The sequence below is a fragment of the Euprymna scolopes genome, chromosome 22, assembly GCF_053919585.1.
Source record: "Euprymna scolopes isolate OS-2025 chromosome 22, ASM5391958v1, whole genome shotgun sequence".
NCBI lineage: Eukaryota > Metazoa > Mollusca > Cephalopoda > Sepiida > Sepiolidae > Euprymna > Euprymna scolopes.
In genome coordinates, this window is record NC_136503.1 from 20,636,396 (window position 1) to 20,653,603 (window position 17,208).

A 17,208-nucleotide genomic window follows, 5' to 3' on the forward strand; every position below is an offset into this window, starting at 1 on the left:
TTAAATTTTTTCTAGACATTTGTAACACCATGGCGATCAATCTTCACGTCACTCCCCGTCTGGGCAATATGCGTTGCTCACTGTTGCTACAACTGGAGTTTTTATATGATGCTTACAAGTCTGCCATTATATATGAAAACCATCTTGCATTTTGATATTTCACAGGTAAGAACTCCTTTTCTCTTTTATACATTTTCTCTCATCTCAACATGTTATTACAACCATGACGGATTCAGAAGTTCAACTTTAAATCAGTTATTTTCTCTCGTTTATGTTTTGAATAGAAATTGTGAGTTAAAGTTTTTGAATTGCAGACTGACTCGAAGACACCTTGAAGATTATATACATAGACTAGCCCGGCTGCCTGGCGTTGCCCGGGTGTTTGTAGGTGTCTGTTGAGCCAAAAATAAAAGAAAAAAGTGGTCGTAGGTAGGCAGGCTCGAACCCATCACACAAAGGCGGAAAAGAAAGTGAAAGAAAATCTGACGTTTTACTGCTACTCCATGACACGACCGGAAGGGTAAAGCAATCAAATTTAACGTAGTCAATCAAAAACAAAAGATACAAAATATAACTTGTAGAAATGGCGCGGCTTTTAAACCTCCCACGAAAGCAAATTAGACACAAGGTCGTTTTTAATGTGGAGGGAAAACCAGCTACCCCAAAAAGGGGTACTCTAGCAATATCCAAATAAATAGTTATTGTCTCAGTATGAAGGGTTTTCCTACATTGACCAAGGATCAATTACAGAACAGATATTACCTGGCTGGAAGGCTAGGTGGTTGCATGCCAATAATTTTGCTTTATTTATATGAAAAAGACAAACAAACAGCAGAGACGATGGCACGTGTGAATTTTGTTTAACTTGATCAAAAAAAAGATAGAGACAATGTCCGTTTGTGAATCTGAGATATTACGATCTGGGAAGTATACGAAAACTTCTCGCGGAATCTAACCAACGTGAGAACCAAAAAGCCTTTCATGGACATACACAAACGCTCGTGCCCATTTTGCCGTTTATATAATAGATGGTTGACGGGGGAGTAGCAAATATTTTTTTTATTTTTCTGATTGTAATACTTATAATGCAACAGGCATTTATAATTAGTTGAGGTTATTCAGCAATTTAATACATTTTCCTCTTTAACACCAGCTTCTGCCCCCACCCCCAACATCCACGTGTGAGTGAGCATTTTCTCTATTTTCCTTGTGACATCAGGCGTGCCGTTTAGAAAGTCTCCTTGACCACAGTTTCTCCATGACTAGTTTAGAAGAATAAAAGCTGAATGTTTAGGAGTAAACACTTTATTATAGCAAATAAGTAAAAGCTATATGAAAAGTGTAATTAGATGAGGAGATAAAACTTACCAGAGAAGACTAGATTATTAGAGTCAGATCTCCCCTCCCCCCAATAAAATAGCATGATAATATTTCTCATTTATAAAAGCTGTCCAGCACATGCCAATATCTAAAACAAATGTTAAACAAATGTTGCTGCTGATGGTGAATTTTTGTTTATAAATTAAAATGCATAGAGCTCATGAAAACTCTGCTTTAGATTTGTACTAGCAGGGTTACCTGACATTGCCTGAGTCAAAAGTGTTGCATACTTTTATTAAACCTTCTCTCCCTCTCTCTCTCTCTCTCTCTCTCTCTCTCTCTCTCTCTCTCTCTCCAACCGTTTGTGTCCTTTTTTTCATCTCGTCTTTATCTCGCCCAGCGCATTCCTCTTTTATTATTTGTTATTCAAATGCAAATATATAATTTATGAGAATACCACCAGGGATACCCGATGTTGCCTGGGTCAAAGGTGTTACATATTTCTATTGAAACTTCGTCATCTTTTCTTTCTCATTTTTTCCCTTTTCTCTCTTTGCATAACTCTCTCTCTTCGCCCCCTTTTCCCCTCACTCTCTTTCTTCTCTGTCCAGTCCATTCTTCTCTCTGGACATACACTCACACACACGCTTTTATAGATTCTCTGAGGAATGAGTCGGCATAAGGGAAATAACTCCTTGAGAAAAAAATCACAATTACTTCCTTTCAGTTAGTACATAATCTTGCTGAACCCTCCCTCTCCACTAGGATCAAAGAATGAATAATTTTTTCTAAACTTTAGATATTGTTCACCCGAGGCAATGCCGATTGAAAACATACCAACTTTGTGGGGGTTTGTTTTGTCGTTTCTGAGTCTTAGCTGAACATACAGATAGACACACAGACAGCCACCCTTTATATTAAAGAAGACTAGCAGGGCTACCCTGTGTTGCTTGGGACTGTAGAAAACAAAGAGAAAAATGAAGTTGTATTTGAACATATCTGTTATTCTTAGAATATTGAGGAATTTTTATGACTATCATTTGCTATCCCAGGCAAAAAAATATTTTACTTATCCTAGGATAGATATAATACAAGATTTGTATGAAATAATTTTATCTTCCCTAGAACGAGTATTGTAAGCGCATGCTGAATATTTTTACCTTCCCTAGGACGAGTATTGTAAAATGCATATATGAAATAATTTTGCCTACTCTAGGACGGGTATTGTTCAACACGTATGAAATAATTTTACTTTTCCTAGGACGGGTATTGTACAACACGTATGAAATAATTTTACTTTTCCTAGGACAGGTATTGCATAGCAGTGCACATGAGTGTGTGGGAAAATATCAGAAGCAGCAAAGGATGGTTGGTTAAAAACACGCATATGCAAATTAGGAAGTGTGCATGAGTTGGTTTGACAAGAAAAAGGGGAAAAAAGGACTCCATGTGCTTGAGAAAAAAAGAAAGTCAACGTCCAAGAAAATAGATGTGTAAAGTCGAGGATGAGAATGTGCTGGCTGTGGCTGGCATGTGGTCGGAGGAAGAAGAAAAGTGTACACCGGGCAAAAATGACGAGATGGGAATAAAAACTTTTGTTAAAAAAGCAAAAATGCTGACTTGGATTTTTCTTTCTTTCCTTTGTTTGTAACGGCAACATTATACTGTGCAACCCAGATACAAGAGACCTCCTCCGCAGTCCCTACAACTACCTTATATCCGAGTTTCTTATATCCGGTTTACACTGTACATTAACACAGGCTCTAATTTGAGACCAGAGAAAATTTCTCTTATATCCGGGGTTCTTATATCCGGTTTACATTGTACATTAACACAGGTTCTAATTTGGGACCAGAGAAAAACTCTCTTATATCCAGGTTTCTTATATCCGGGTCACACTGTACATTAACACAGGCTCTAATTTGGGACCAGAGAAAATTTCTCTTATATCCGGGGTTCTTATATCCGGTTTACGCTGTACATTAACACAGGTTCTAATTTGGGACCAGAGAAAAACTCTCTTATATCCAGGTTTCTTATATCCGGTTTACTTAATTTGGGACCAGAGAAAAACTCTCTTATATCCAGGTTACACTGTACATTAACACAGGCTCTAATTTGAGACCAGAGAAAATTTCTCTTATATTAGCTTTTCTTATATTCGTGTCTCTTATATCCGGGTTACACTGTATATATATATGATTTGGATGCCACGACTGACCTTTTATCATAAAAGGGTCAATTGAAGAAAGAAAGAAAGAAAAATAAATGTTATCATGGAACAATTCAGTCGAAAAATGAAGACTGTAAAAAAAACGGCCGAGAGGGAAGAATTTGCTTCTTTTTTTCTTGTCTGCTCACTTTCTAAATTTCTTCTGTCCTATCAGTCATATGTTTTTGTTTTGTAGTGACTGTAGTTGTTTTAGTCTTAAATACAAATGTTCTAGTCTTACAGGTCGGTTATACATTATAGTGATACAGTGATATCGTTTCATACTCATTTTAACGTAGCAAATAGTTTAGTTTGTTTTAGAGAGATATTCGGAATAAACCATTTTTACCTGAACATATTTTTATAAGTTTGTGTTTGTTAAGTGATGAGACATTATGTTAAACAAAGATGGCAGCGTAGTTCAGATCAGATTCCGAGTGTAATTGGCAGTAACCAAGATGGCGGCCAAGAATCAAATGTGGTCCGTGACGTAGTTAACGGTGAATTGATTGAATCCAAAATTCGATAGTTTTTATAGTAACTTTGGAAGATTTCATTGGTTGGTTCAGCACAGCCGGTGGTTATAAAAACGATTGGCGAATTCATTGGTCTCATACCCCCACCAGGAGTCTGATGGGGAACGTCTCCTAGCGGCTTCGGCTACAGGGAGACAGGGTAGTAGTACTCGTCAAGGATTCGTCACTTGACACTCAGCCCAACAGGTGAGGGGCCGGGAACCGGCCCAGCACCTGTTGGACTGAGGTACGCCGCCTGGGTAATACCTAGGAGGTCCACCCTCCCAGGCCTTGCCACTGGGCTTTCCTGTGGAGTAAGTTCATTGCTTACTGCCTGAGGCGCCCCTACCATGGAATGCCGACGGGGTTACTCAGGCAATTTTTACAATTGCAGGAGTGCCCCTCCTTGAGGAGAGCCTGCTGGATCCCCACTTTCCGGCCTTGTGCCACATTTTGCCAAGGTGGGTGGCAAATAAATAACTATCCCCACCAGGAGTCAAAATTGGTTTACACACCCCCTTTTTTGGTATAATGGAGAAATTCTTTCGGATTCAATTTTGGTTTGACTTGAGAAAAGGACAGAAAAATAAAATAAATAAAAATGAAATAAACAAATAAATGAAGAAATAAAAATAAACCAATAAAATAATTGTTTCTTTTTTTGTTTTTGTTTTTGTTTTTGGTTTGTTTGTTTTGGGGAAATTTGTCTTTATTCTCATTGGTCAAAAGGAATTATTAATATATTGGTATAATGTGTGCAAAAAGAAGACATTTTTTTTTATACATATAAAAAGAAACACTTTTCAAATATATATAAACATAAAAATAGAATACTTTTCAAATACATATAAACATATGCACAAAAATTCACAAATATACATTTTTTTGTTTTGTTTTGTTTTTAACAAATGTTTGCCAAAAAAAATGATACAAAAAGATTATTTGACTCAAAGGAAATTTACAAAGAAAAGGTTTTAAAAAATGACCTTTTTTTTTTGTAACAAAAACTGTAAACATTATGTTAGGTATTAGTTGGTTAATTTGGTTAGTCAGATAGAAATGGTCACAATTTAACGTCGTGCCCGGGACAATAATAACTCCAGCAATATTATGAAGTTCAAAAATGCTTCTCGAAAACAGACACCACCAAAGTACGCACCTCACCGCAACGTGTTCCTCAAAAGTAATTTTTCCAAGAAAAAGAATAAAATTATCAGCTATAATTGTGGACGACCCAACCACAAAAGTTTCAAATGTCGATATAAACGCTCTAAAATGGACTCCGTAAAAAACAGATATTTTTATGTTAAATGTACAAATATTTTCTCAAACTTAAAAATACACTGTTAAGGGATGATATATAAATTTTAGTTTTACTGGTGGTTTAAAATCAATAAATAATTATTATTTTATTATTTATACAAGCAGTGGAAGATGTTGCTTTTAACAAAATCCAATAAAATAAGACAATTAAAAGAATCGCTTTTGGCATCAGAAAATAGGTACAAATTTTTTTCATTTCCGATACTAATTGCGATACTAATTCCAATACTAATTCCAATACTAATTCAGATAATAATTGCGATACTAATTCCGATACTAATTGCGATACTAATTCCGATACTCCTAAAAGTTCCGATTTTTCCGATTTCCGATTCTGATTATTCATCCCAACTCTTATATGAAGTAATATTACCTTCTAAGGACGGATATTGTACATTGATGTATCGTTCCAAATATCAAAGGAAACTACGAAAAGGGATCGAAAGTTACTGTTTTTTCATTTCCGAAAGACAAGGAATTAAATTACATGTGGATGAATTCGATAAAAAGAAAAAAATTCGCATTATCTCGATACAGCAAAGTGAGTTGTAAAATGTTTGAGACTAAAGTATTTAAACAAAACAACCCCCCCTCAAAAACATGCTTAAATAATTAACTTAATAAACCTTTTAAAGATATTAAAAACACTTATTTAGCTAGGTAGAAGATTAACTTATCATGCGTTTGATAAAATTTATTAGTTATATATCACTTTTTTAACAGTTTTTGTACCAAAGGGTATGTACGCGTAGGTGTATCAGAATTTTGGGTGAATTTTTGACACCCCTAACACGAAACGGCAAATAAAATATAAAAAACTCGTAATTTCTCTTTGTAAAGTGGGTTGTTTATTTTCTTTATGGATTATACTTCCCAAATAAACTATTAAAGTTGTATAAGAAGTAATAGAAATTTTATTTTTTAAACAACAGTAATGAAATCAATTGAATTTTATGAGTTAAGTATTTTTCAATTTTTAAACTTTAAAAATCTATCAAAATTTTTCTATTGATTCAATTTTTACGATATTTTCAGGGTCATTGTGAAATTTTATGCTCTTTCCAATAAACTGAATATATTTTAGACAAATGTTCTTTTTTAATTCACGCCCCTCATTTTGAAATGTCTACTAAAAAGTAAATAATTAATTTACTCACCAAAGTTTTATATATCACAAATTGAAGATAAAAGATCAATAAATAATATATTCAAATTTAAAACAAAAAAAGAAGTGCTTTTTAGAAATTTACCTGTAAAGTCCGAAGTTTAAAACCTTTTTTTTTTTTTTAAATCACGTTGTTTTTTTTTTTCTTTGTTAAATGAAACCTTGGCCCTTGCTCCTTTAATTAAAAAAAATTAGGGCTCGAATTACATTTTTTGAGTAGTTATAAGCTTAGAAAGACAGGGGGTCGAATCATTCAATATTTTTTCACGCATTCGTAAGGTCAGTTTCTGACACACACGCATTACAAATGTTTATCTCTTTCTTAGTACATTTTTTTTTCAGAACGTATTTAAAAATAATGAAGCTATGGATATAAAAAAATTATCTTACATGTTATCTATGCTATGTGCTGAAATAAATTATTATTTAGAAACTTATTATTTAACATGAGGAGAGGAGTGTGTTGTAAATATTCTGTACTTTCATCTAACAATTTCATAAAAGCGATATCGTAAAACTTGAATTTCTTGATTAAACAATTCTAAATAAGAAAAATGATTTTTCTTTTAGTTTCATTATTTTTACTGTGCAATACTTTATATCAACATGAAATAGGTTAAACTTTAAAAAATTGTTTATGACCGTTTTTGTCAACCAAAAAACATTTCATTAATAATTATTTTTCTATCTTATCATTTTTGGCTTAACGTTCACAGGAAACATTAGTTGGAATAGATACACCCAATTGATTGCCAAAGTTGCTGCAAAGAAGGTGGGCTCTCTCTACCATGCTAGAAAGTTACTTACGCCTGAAAGTATCCTGTACCTCTACAAAGCGACCATTCGCTATGTATGGAGTACTGCTGTCACATCTGGGCTGGTGCATCTGCTACTAGTCTCTCGCTTCTGGATAGGATCCAATAGAGAGTCGCCAACCTGATAGGTCCTGAACTGTTATCTAAGCTTCAGCCTCTATCCCATCGACGAAATGTTGCATCCCTCTGCCTGTTTTATAAGTATTTTAATGGTGGATGCTCTGATGAACTACAAGCCCTTGTACCCCCTCGAGAAAAATACCCCCTACAAACCCGACAAGCAGCGAAGTCCCACCCCTATACAGTAGAGATCCTTAGATGTAGGAAGGCCTTCTCTCTAATAGCTTCTCCAGAACTGCTAAACTTTGGAATTCTCTATCGGTTTCCTGCTTTCTCAACTCTACTGACATGCAGAAGTTCAAGTGTAATGTGAACAGACATCTTGCTGCTAAACTCCCTACATAGTACCCCTACAACTTAGGTCCCTGATAGTAACTCCCTACATCAAAGTGGCAACGTGCTATGTTTGGGGTGAAAATGTAATTAAAAAGAAAAGAAACTGTTTTTTTAAAGTCAAACATATGGTACGGTTTTCTTTTAAATTATTTCTTTAGGTATGTGAATTTCATTTTCGACCTGAAGACATACGGCAAGAGATGTCAGCATTTGATGAAAGGACCAGAAAGACAATTACAGTTAAATTAAAGAATCCATATTTTAAGGATGGTGCTATTCCTCGAATACTACCAAACTGTCTCTTCTATTTATCATCAACCACTTTTAGAGAATCTCCTAATGCAAAGAAAATATGTTTAGAAAACTCTACCCTTAAGCATGCGTTATATGAAAATGTTGCTGACGAGTTAGAGCTACAAAAACGTAAGACTTTCCAAAGCATTGATGATTTGGAAACAAAATTGAAGTTTCTAGACTTTTATTAGACAGGAAAATATCATTATTATATGCCATATAAACAGATGCCCGTGTCCAAAAATAAAAATGTCCATGGTAATTGAATCAGACTTGGCCATTACAGTATTCTGCAGGGATGTGGAAACGAGTACTATAGGGGAGTATAAGGTTCCTAAACATGTAACCAACGAAAACACTATACAGATTTTGATGGAAAACATGAAAAAAAAATGGACATTGAAGAACAGCAAATCAAAACTTCAAATATAATTTCTATATTAAAATTAATCTTGTCATTTTTGCTATTAGTGCAAGATGAGCCAATTAAATATTTCAATGCAATTAAATTCATTTATGAACAAATAAACATAATGACAATGAATAAGGTTAATTATTCAAGTGAAATGATGATATTCTCTTCCTTATTATATAACTGCTCCCCTAGAGGGTACAGACTGTTAAGAGACACTAAAAATGTAATTTTGCCATGTTATTCAACCATAAGAAGATAAAACTTTCAACTTCTATGAATTCTGTAATTGAACAACATGATAACCTAATTTTCTCATGTATATTAAAAGCAAGTTAAAGTTACTAATGCAGAATGACATCACAGTATCTTTACTTGTTGATGAAGTTCATCTAAAAACTTATCTTTCTTTTTGGTAACATTGTTGATTTAGCCAACAACAGCAATGAACCTGCCACAAGTGCATTTGCTTTTATGCTTAGCAGTGTATTCTCACAATATAAGGATGTTGTGCATGTTATGCCAACTAAATGTCTTCTAGCTGAGAACTTATTTGACATAATTAAACGTGTAATAATAGACTTAAAGGAGATAGGGTTTAGACTATTATCTATTATAACAGATATTAATGCAATAAATAAAAAATACATGTCTTTCTTTTGTAGCCCATCAAAGCTTTCAATTGTATATCCCCATCCAGTTATAACGTCTAGACCTCTTTTCTTCTTATTCGATTCAGTGCATATATTAAAGGGTTATAATCAGGATTCGGTTCTGGGGTTCGGGAAGGAGTGAGTCACTCTCTCGACAACAGCACGTTTCTGCCCTCTTCTTTTCTAATCGACTCTCGCCACCAATGTCACACTGCACAATCTGAACGTCAGCAATACGAAATTATTTTCAAGAGAAGATGTTCACGACTCTTTTCTCTCTGGACCAGGGAATTTTTCCCAGCTTTTATATCCTCCTATCTAGAAAAAAAAGGAAGAGATAGGAAAAAAAAAATAGCTTCTCCCATCATGCTCTGCCTTCCCAAGATGTCCTTCGCGTATACAAATGCGCTGGCCATCCTTTCCTTCTTCTTTCTCAAAGAGCGATGCAGATACGCCCATTTTTTTGTTTTTTTATACCCCACAAACGTCTAGACCTCTTTTCTTATTATTCGATTCAGTGCATATATTAAAATGCATTAGAAACAATTAGCTTGGCTAAAAAAGGATGAAAGTAAATGCATGATGTTCCCAAATTTTGTTATAATAGAAATCATGAATCAGATAACCTCCAAAATGCTCCATTTTCTAGCTTTCATAAAATTTATGTCCTAGAATCTCAATCACTTTTGAAATATTGTTAAAAGTTGACTGCAAAAGCTCTTTCTCCCACTAATTTTGAAAGGCAAAATGTTAATTTGCTTTTGCAAATTTTCAAAGACAAAATGTTAATTTGCTTTTGCAAATTTTCAACGAATACACTATTCTAGGATTGCAAACCTTAGGAAAACAGGAATGCTTGCCAAATTATGCAGAAATCGCAGAATACATACAAAGATTTTTTTATATGGTAGACAATACTGAATGTGAAAACACCATATTAAAAATTGTCGGCTTCGTAATAAGTATGGTGATAATTATAGATTTCTCTGGTTTTTTTTCTTTTTCTTTTTTTTTTTTTGTGAATGGTTAGAAACTTGGAATAGCATTCCTGGAAGAACTGGTAAGTTAACAAAGGAAACATATACTGCTTTGCATCGTACGATTTACGCAATTTAGAATTGACTAAATAGTGCATAAAAGAACTGAACATGGTGTATATATTACCAGGAAAGTTTCAGACAGATAACCTTGGGGCAAGGTTTTGCCAGTATCGGAAATTTAGCGAGGATCAGTATAATATACCGATATGTCAAGTATATGAATGTGAAAAAAAACCTTCAGAATATTGTCAGTTTTAAAACTGAGTTTACCAATTAATAATCGAACTATTGAATTGAAAAATCGACAAGAAACTAACTGGGATCAAATGACAAGGGAGCAAGAGTTACATGTTTATAAATTTAACATAGAAATAACAGCAGATGATATTAATAGTGCAGAAACATTATTTCATGTTATATTATACTTAGTAGATTATTGCTGTTTTGCAGTTTTCAAGCAATTGAAATGCCATAGTTGCAAAAATTTAATATCCGGGAGAGAGGTCGTTGAAGAAACAGGTACTTTTAGAATATTAAAAGAGGTTCTCTGTTATACCCAAATGCTAGTAACTAATAATTTTGTGTTATATAATTATATAGTCATAAACAAACTTACCAAATGCGATTCTTTTTCTTATTTTATTCATCAGAGGTAATTAGTCATGTATATAAGTTTAAATGTTTTGGCTGATCAAGATCTTTTATTTCATGTTGACTTTTGTGATGAGGGTCACACTATTCAGCAAATTGAAAAAATACTGGTATGGAGTTCATCGAATTCTCTTATTTATAAGTACATTTTGTCACAAAGAGAATGACAATATTAGTAAAAACAAAATATCAAAAAAAGAAAAATTCAAACTTTTAATTAAATTCTACAATAGATTTTTTGTAATGTTTGAATATTTAATGTTTGAAATATTTCTATGTTATTAACTTTGTTTATACTAACATTATTTATTTGAGCCTAATTTTTTTATTTTTTTTTAACTTATCGTTCGTTTTTCAGTTAAACTAATTTATTGTATTTTTTGTTTGTTTTAATTAAAAAAAAATCGTTTAATATTTGTTTATTGCCTGAACTCATATTTCATGTTTTTCAACATTTGATTGTCTTCTGTTTCAACCATACGTAATCTCACATGTATAATTTTTATTTATTTATATTGAATAAACTTCAGTTTCACTACAAATCAAATCATTTTCCTTCCTTCTCTTCTTTTTAAATGTAATTTATAAGTAAATAAAGAACGCAAAATACAACGAAATTTTCAATTGCTTTTAATGCATAAACAAACAACTTTTCTCCTTTTCAATTCTTTTTTATTATTAATATTGGATGAGTTTCAGTACAAATCATCGTGTTCTTTATTTGTCTTTTTTTAAACCAATTTTGAAGTTTTTTAATGCTTTCTATAAAGATTTCTGCTCATTATCGACAGTCTAAGTGTTCCACATATCTTACTTGCTAGGACCTTGGCGATTGCGTCATATTTCAGCTGATAGGCTATCTATTACGATGGCCGTGGCACAAGTGATATGAGTTCATCAGAACACACTCCATTAAAGTACTTGTAAAACAGGCACAAGTATGCAACATTGTGGTGATGGGGCAGAGGTTGGAGCTTCGTTTATAGTGAGGAGCATATTAGATTGGAGACTCTTTTTTGGGCCGTGTCTAAGAGTAAGAGACTCATGGTAGATGCACCAGCCCAACAGTACTCCATGCATGGGTTAATGGTGACTTTATAGAGATACAGAATACTGTCGTGTGGGAGTAATTTTTAGTGGTGGAACGATTCCAATAATTTTCCCGATTCCGATACAATTACCGATTCTATAATAAATCCCTGATTCCGATTCCATTTCTTTCTAAATCTCTAAATATTTAACTATAAAGTTGTTATTTTTTTCTCAAATGGCATAAAATAAAGTAAAGCGAAAATCTATAGATCATCTCCACAAGTTTTTATGCTTGAGAAAATATATGCATATTTAATAATATGTATTTTATGCCATTCGAGAAAAAATAACAACTTTATAGTTAAATATTTAGAGATTTATAAAGAAATGGAATCGGAATCAGGGATTTATTATAGAATCAGTAATTGTATCGGAATCGTTCCACCACAAAAAATTACTCCCACACGACAGTATTCTGTATCTCTATAAAGCCACCATTAACCCATGCATGGAGTACTGTTGGGCTGGTGCATCTACCATGAGTCTCTTACTCTTAGACACGGCCCAAAAAAGAGTCTCCAATCTAATATGCTCCTCACTATAAACGAAGCCCAACCTCTGCCCCATCACTACAATGTTGCATACTTGTGCCTGTTTTACAAGTACTTTAATGGAGTGTGTTCTGATGAACTCGTTGCACTTATGCTCTCTTCGCGTACATATCCTCGACAAACCCGCTTAGCAACAAAATCACACCCCTTCAGGTTTCTAAATGCAAGAAAGTTTTCTACTCTAATAGTTTCTTCCCTCGAACAATTAGACTTTGGAATACCCTTCCTGCTACCTGCTTCCCTGACTGTACTGATATGCAGAAGTTTAAATGTAATGTAAACCAACATCTTGTTAATCTTTCCTAGGCATGATCTCAAATAGTAGCCGTTTACATCCGAGTGGTGATATGCGTTGTTAATGATAAACGTGAGTAAAACAAAAACTCCAACCACTGGTCATCACTTTGGTCTTGGTGACATTTTTTTTTTTTTTTTTTTTTTTTACACAGTGATTACCACTTATCAAGGCCCGGAAGCCACTCAGGGATAAGGGTTATTGCAAGTACATTACGTTAGTGAGATTTGCTGAAATGTTTACTTAAGGGGGCGGTTCACTATCAACTCTTTACTTTCCATAGTATAATCGTAAAATTTTAACTTAACAAGTAAGTCATCCATTGTTTCACAGGCAAGTACTAAATCATCAGCATACACCATCTCTTCCAGATACCCTGCACAAAATTACCTGAGCACTACTACTAAAATACATATTAAAAACAACAGATATCTGTAAAAATGTTTTGGAAATAATAAAAATACTAGCAGATATACTGGTGTTGCTCAGTATTAAACGTAACATTAAATTCCTTAAGAAAAAAAAAAAATAAAGTAAAAAAAAAATGGAAAGAAACTGAGACATGGACATGCGAGTATTATGCTTTTTCTAAACAATTCACTTCTCATAAGTAAAAAAAAATTACTCAAGCTGAGATCGAAACCAAAACCTAAAGACAGTGAATCAAGTGCTATAATGATTAGGCCAGCTTGCCATGATCTTAAAAAAGTATTTTCAAGCCTACTTATTCTTAACATAAGGAAGCTGTCATGTGAACGATTCACGCATGTGCAGCCGTAAAACAATTGACAAACAGATAAAAATCTGCTGAACTCCGGAAGTACCAAATTTTCAATTTTGACCCCTTAGCAGCTTTTTTTTTTTTTTTTTGGGATGAAAACCAATTAAAAAGATTTCCACATGTCTGAATACCCTATATATCAAGGTCCTGGATATGACCTTAAACTATATCCGATGGTGAGGGCCCCAGCTTGCAGGCCTTAGGGAGTGTGGAGCCACCCTTTAATTGCCATTGCTCCCAGGTCCACTCTGACCCGGAGTGGTAGCACCTGTTAGGGTCCCAACTATGGGTTAAATAGAATACGACTTAAAAAAACAAATAATCTATATTAAAAAATCATTCTTCAAAATCACCAGATTCGGCATTAAATAACCTGAAAAAGGTTGATATGCTGTAAAACAAAACAACCAAGCAACCAACCAACCTATATATCAAATTTCAAGTCAAGTTCCAAAATTCATTGAGTATATAGGTTAAGAATTGTTCTCTCTCACACACACAGACACATTCTCACTTTTACAGATATACAACAGGTAAAATAAGATTTGGATCACTCATTTACCCTTTTGAAATTAATGCTTGTAGGAACTACAAAATCTAATAAATCAACCTCTATAGTTTCACCATCCAGATATACTTTCTGAACATTTAAATTTATCTCCCATTGTCTTATACTTCTTGCACATAAACTTTTTTTTTTTTTTTTTTACAAAAGAGTCATTACTTATCAAGGCCCAGAGACCACTCGAGGATAAGGGTTAATGAGTGTACAGTAGCCAGTGGGACAATATTGTAGTAATCATAATTAGTGGAAACTGGGTAAAATTGATTATTAAAGGGGGAACGGCTCATCAAGAATTTGTTTATGTTTGACTTGAATATGACCATATTGTAATCAGCTGGAAAACAGAACAGAGTTCCACATGCGTGCAGTTCTAATAAAAAAGCTTTGTTCATGGAATGTACATTTAGGTTTAGACACATATAAAGAGTGGGGGAAATTATTGATAGTGGTTTCAGCTAGACGAGTGTTTTTCATGAAAGTTTGACAAAGGGAGACCATAGATTAGACCTCAGTCGAGCACTTGCCATGAAAACAACAATAAAGCAAAGACTGGCTTGGAATGTCTCTTCTGTGAGAAAGACATTGCAGAGAAGAGAAAAGGGCATTCCCCACTAGGCTACAAAGTCTACTTTGAACTCTGTCAAGGTAGGATAAGCTACTTCTTGCAGTTCCTGCCCAGATGTGGCAACAGTACTTCATCCTTGGATGTTCAGTTTGTAGAAAGAAAGTTGGGAGCAATTTCGTGATACTTGTAAGCATTGGTTAGACAACCTATAATTTCAATACACTTCTTGTCTAACCAATGCTTACAAGTATCACGAAATTGCTCCCAACTTTCTTTCTACAAATTGAAAAGGAGAACTTTCCTGCTTTTGTATTTTAAAAGTTCTAAATCATCAAATACATCATCTCTTCTGGTCAACTTCCTGGACAACACTTCCAAGACACAAATAACCAGCTTCGAAACCCAGTAGGTGATGCCCTTTTTTTTCTCTGCAACCTCTTTCTCACAGGAGAGACATCGTCAGCCTGTCTCTGCTCTGTCACTATTTTCATGCTAAGTGCTCATCTGAACTCCAATCTATGGTCCCTGCTTGCCAAACTTTCACAAAAGGCACTCGACTAGCTAAGACCACTAGATACGATTTTCTTTTCCCCACTCTATATCTGTGTCTAAATATAAATACAGATTCCATGAACAAAGTATCTTTCTCAGAACTGTCCATCTTTGGAACACTGTTATGCTGGTATGCTTCCCATCTAAATACAACATGATAGCCTTCAAATCTAATGTAAACAAGTTTCTGTTAGGTTGTCCTCATAAATAATTAAATTCCACCCAATTTACATCATTAAGGATTACTTCATTACCACCTTATATTCATTAACCCTTATCCTCAAGTGGCCTTCGGGTCTTGATAAGTGGTGACTCCCAATAAAAAAAAAGGACAAATCTTTTTATGAACTCTTATTTTAAAATATAAGCTATCACTAAATGTGCTGTTAATTCTTACATGACTTTGAGCATTTTTGTATAATGCTTGAGCAACCTTACCATTTTTTTACCCCTAATTTCTGCAAACATCTCTTGGCACTTGATCAAAAGCTTTCTGCAAATTCACAAAATCAAAATACCGGTTCTTCTTCTTAACAAGGTACTCCTTTTGCATTGTCTCGGAATAAACATAACACCAATTATACTTTGTCCAGACATAAAAACTACATTTCATCTGTCTGATTCATGTTTGAAAGTTTCAACAACAATTATCCATGACAATATATTCGGATTCCGTTCTCATCTGGACTATATATTCGGATTCCGTTCTCATCTGGACTATATATTCGGATTCCGTTCACATCTGGACTATATATTCGGATTCCGTTCTCATCTGGACTATATATTGGGATTCTGTTCTCATCTTGACTATATATTGGGATTCCATTCTCATCTTGAGTGTCATTTTCACAACGTTTTTGTTCCATGTAACCTCTGATCTTCTTCAAATGTATTTTGTCAAACTCAGAAATCTTTCTGTCAAACTTGGGAATCTGCACAGACTCATGACATGATGGTTCAATTATTTGGTAAAATTCAGTTGTCAGTTACACTCTTCTGGAGGTTAGAGGTTCAATCCTCAGTGCGAACGACACTCAAAAATACAAATTCAAATTACTTACGACTTCTACCCATCATGGCTGACAGAATGAGAGCATGTTACTTACTCCCATGGATTAAATAAAGAGCTCCGTTCAAAATTTCATGGAGATTCCAGAGTTTGACAGAAAAATTCCTAAGTTTGACAAGATACAGTTAAAGAAAGTCGGCTGACTACAATATGGTTGTCTTCAAGTCAAACGTAAACAAGTTCTTGATGAGATGTTCCACTTAAATTTTAAAAAATTACCGAATTTCCATTACTAACGATTACTATATTGTTCAATTGACTACTGTACACTCTTTAACCCTTATCCTCGAGTGCCCTCTGGGCCTTGATAAGTGGTGATGCCGATGTAAAAAAAAAAAGGTTACATCGACTGAAACGGTGTGAAAATAACACTCAAGATGAGAACAGTAGTCTGAATAATCCAAATAATATGAATCATCATTCCTCGTCTCAAAAATTCAGAAAACTATTCGAGTTCCTTACACGATTTTAACATAACGAATAAGTTTTCCATCGTTTCACTAAGTTACCAGCATAAAGCATCTCTTCAATACAACCCATGTAAAAATTCCTGAACAACACTCTGAAAACAAATGAAAAGCAACGGATTCAGTAGAGATTGCTGATGAGCTGCCACTTAAACATTAAAACTGTCACGACATGTGTTATTAATTTTAACATAACTTTGAGCATTTCCGTACATTATTTGAAGCACCTTCATCAACTACTGTCTTGTCTCTAATTTATACAAAGCCCATCAGACAACATCTCTTGGCGGATCACATACAAATCTGTTTTCTAGGTTGGCAGTATTTTTGCGCGAACAGTTGGCAGAGTTGGTGGAAATTTTCTGTTTCTATGTCTATCCTTGTAGCCATGTCACTAGTAAGGGTGCTGGAGGTA

At 34.2% G+C, this 17,208-nt stretch overlaps 1 protein-coding gene across 2 annotated transcripts in view; it reads left to right on the forward strand.

Moving 5' to 3' along the window:
• Positions 1-17,208, forward strand: part of LOC145243914 (sialin-like) — a 285,719-nt gene that overhangs the window by 159,783 nt on the left and 108,728 nt on the right. For both annotated transcript variants that reach the window (XM_080107027.1, XM_080107026.1), the window contains exon 8: positions 16-165. In XM_080107027.1, coding sequence (XP_079963153.1) covers positions 16-165 — 150 coding nt within the window. The remainder of the gene's footprint in view (positions 1-15; positions 166-17,208) is intronic.